General features: G+C 65.8%; 1 protein-coding gene across 1 annotated transcript; it reads left to right on the top strand.

Annotated features, from left to right (window-relative positions):
- Positions 1–297: 297 nt before the first annotated feature.
- On the top strand, positions 298–2,577 carry LOC311221836 (U3 small nucleolar ribonucleoprotein IMP4-like; the record flags this gene model as incomplete). Its single annotated transcript, XM_084307234.1, is given in 5 exon segments — positions 298–507; positions 2,441–2,461; positions 2,464–2,484; positions 2,486–2,512; positions 2,514–2,577. Coding segments are annotated over 5 exon segments (343 nt in total), but the record flags the coding sequence as incomplete, so codon positions are not given.
- Between the last annotated feature and the right edge of the window lie 423 nt (positions 2,578–3,000).

The following is a 3,000-nucleotide window of genomic DNA, read 5'->3' as shown; positions in this document are numbered from 1 at the left end:
GGAGCAGATTTTCTGTAATTTTTCTGAAAATTGGGGGCAGAATTTCTCCAATTCCTCTGAAAATTGGGAGCAGATTTACCCAAAACGCCCCAAAATTGGGAGCAGATTCAGCCCGATTTCTATGAAAATTGGGAGCAGATTTCCCTGAGTTTCATTAAAAATGGAACTGCAATTTTTTTCTCATCATTTTTTTAAAACGGGGCCGAATTTGGCTGAATTCCCCCCAAAATGGGGCCCACGTTTTTGGTCATTTTTACCAAAAGGGGCCCAAATTTGCCTGAATCCCCCCAAAAATAGGGAGAGCGAATTTGTCCCCGATTCCTCTCAAACTTGGAAATTTGCCCGAATTTTCCCCAAAATGCCGAGGGGGCGTGGCCTGACGAAGCCCCGCCCCCAGGCGTGACCAGTAGCCATGACGACGAGTACCAGTGGGCGGGGCTTGAGCCCCCTAAGGTGATGGTGACGACGTCACGTGACCCCAGCGCCCGGCTCCGCATCTTCGTCAAGGTGGGCGGGGCCTCGGGAGAAAGGGGGCGGGGCCACGCGGTTGGGGGCGGGGCTTGTGGAAAGTGGGCGGGGCCTCCAGGCCTTGGCTCTTGGCGTGGGAGCTTGGAGGAGGAGGAGGTGGGGGCGGGGCTTAAAGGAGGGGGCGGGGCCAACAGGCTGGGGCTTCTGGGCGGGGCTTTCCACGAGGGGGCGTGGCCTCGTGTGGGCGGGGCTTCACTTGGCTCCGCCCCCAGGGTTTGTGCTTGGCTCTGCTGCGGGCGTGGAGCCATTGATGGGAAGCTGGGGGGTGGAGCTTGGGGGTGGGCGGAGCCTGAGTGGTCGTGGGCGAAGCTGTGGGCGTGGTCTCGGCCACGCCCTCTTTAGCCACGCCCACTGGGGCCATGCTGCGTTATCACATTGGGCGCGAATATACCACGCGGGGAGGACTCGGGGTGGGCGGAGCCTCCATGGGCGTGGCTGTAGTTGTGGGCGTGGCCGTAGTAGTGGGCGTGGTCTCGTGGCCACGCCCTCTTTTAGCCACGCCCACTGGCACCACGCTGCATTGTGCTACGGGGCGAGAATATACCACGGGAAGGGGTGGGGGGGACTTGGGGTGGGCGGAGCCTGTACGGGTGTGGTTGTGGGCGTGGTCGTGTTTGTGGGCGTGGCCGTATTTGTGGGCGTGGTCTCGTGGCCACGCCCCCTTTAACCACGCCCACTGGCACGCATGCTGTGTTATCCCACGGGGTGCCGATATACCACGGGGGGAGGACTTGGGGTAGGCGGAGCCTGTACGGGTGTGGTTGTGGGCGTGGTCGTGTTTGTGGGCGTGGCCGTAGTTGTGGGCGTGGTCTCGTGGCCACGCCCTCTTTAGCCACGCCCAGTGGCGCCACGCTGCATTGTCCTACGGGGCGAGAATATACCACGGGAGGGGGTGGGGGGGACTTGGGGTGGGCGGAGCCTGTATGGGTGTGGTTGTGGGCGTGGTCGTGTTTGTGGGCGTGGCCTCGTGGCCACGCCCCCTTTAGCCACGCCCACTGGCGCCACGCTGCGTTATCCCACGGGGCGCCGATATACCACGGGGGGAGGACTTGCGGTGGGTGGAGCCTGCGTTCGCGTGTCTGTGGGCGTGGTTGTGGGCGTGGCCGTGGTTGTGGGCGTGGTCTAGTGGCCACGCCCTCTTTAGCCACGCCCACTGGCACGCATGCTGTGTTATCCCACGGGGTGCCGATATACCACAGGGGGAGGACTTAGGGTGGGCGGAGCCTGTACGGGTGCGTTTGTGGGCGTCGTCGTGTTTGTGGGCGTGGCCGTAGTTGTGGGCGTGGCCTCGTGGCCACGCCCTCTTTAGCCACGCCCAGTGGCGCCACGCTGCATTGTCCTACGGGGCGAGAATATACCACGGGAGGGGGTGGGGGGGACTTGGGGTAGGCGGAGCCTGTACGGGTGTGGTTGTGGGCGTGGTTGTGTTTGTGGGCGTGGCCTCGTGGCCACTCCCCTTTTAGCCACGCCCATTGGCGCCACGCTGCGTTATCCCACGGGGCGCCGATATACCACGGGGGGAGGACTTGCGGTGGGCGGAGCCTGCGTTCGCGTGTCTGTGGGCGTGGTCGTGTTTGTGGGCGTGGCCGTAGTTGTGGGCGTGGTCTCGTGGCCACGCCCTCTTTAGCCACGCCCAGTGGCGCCACGCTGCATTGTCCTACGGGGCGAGAATATACCACGGGAGGGGGTGGGGGGGACTTGGGGTAGGCGGAGCCTGTACGGGTGTGATTGTGGGCGTGGTCGTGTTTGTGGGCGTGGCCGTAGTTGTGGGCGTGGTCTCGTGGCCACGCCCCCTTTAGCCACGCCCACTGGCGCCACGCTGCGTTATCCCACGGGGCGAGCCTGCGTGGGCGTGTCCGGTGGGTGGGCGTGGCCCCTCCTGACCCCGCCCCCCTTTGACCCCCGCCCCCAGGAGCTGTGCCTGATCATCCCGGTGGGGCGCGGCGGCTGAACCGGGGGCCGTGCCGAGGTGGGGGCGCTGCTGGGGGGCCTGCCGGGCCGCCGGGGTCACCGACCTGCTGGTGGTGCACGAGACCAGGGGGAGGCCCGGTGAGGGGGCGGGGCCACGGCCTGGGGGGGGCGGGGCCAGGGGTGGGAGGGGCCGCGGGAGGGGGCGGGGCTAGGATGGGGGAGGGAGGAGCGGGGTGGGGGGTGCAGGTGGGGAGCGGGGCTGGGGGGGGCTAATGGGGAAGGGGAGGGGCTAAAGGGGAAAGGGGGGCGGGGCTAGTGGAGAAGGGGCGGGGCTAAGGGGAAGGGGAGGGGCTAATGGGGAGGGGGGCGGGGCTAATGGGATGGGGTGGGGCTCTAAAGGGAGGGGGCTAATGGAGAAGGGGGCGGGGCTAAAGGGGAAGGGTGGGGGTTAGTGGAAGGGGAGGGGCTAAAGGGGGGAGGGGGAGGGGCTAATGGGGAAGGGGAGGGGGCTAATGGGATGGGGAGGGGCTAAAGGGAGGGGCTAATGGAGAAGGGGGCGGG

This window comes from Netta rufina (assembly GCF_964035555.1).
Source record: "Netta rufina genome assembly, contig: SCAFFOLD_204, whole genome shotgun sequence".
Classification (NCBI taxonomy): Eukaryota; Metazoa; Chordata; class Aves; order Anseriformes; family Anatidae; genus Netta; species Netta rufina.
The sequence above is the reverse complement of the archived record's forward strand: the minus strand, read 5'-3'. Positions and strand labels throughout refer to the sequence as shown.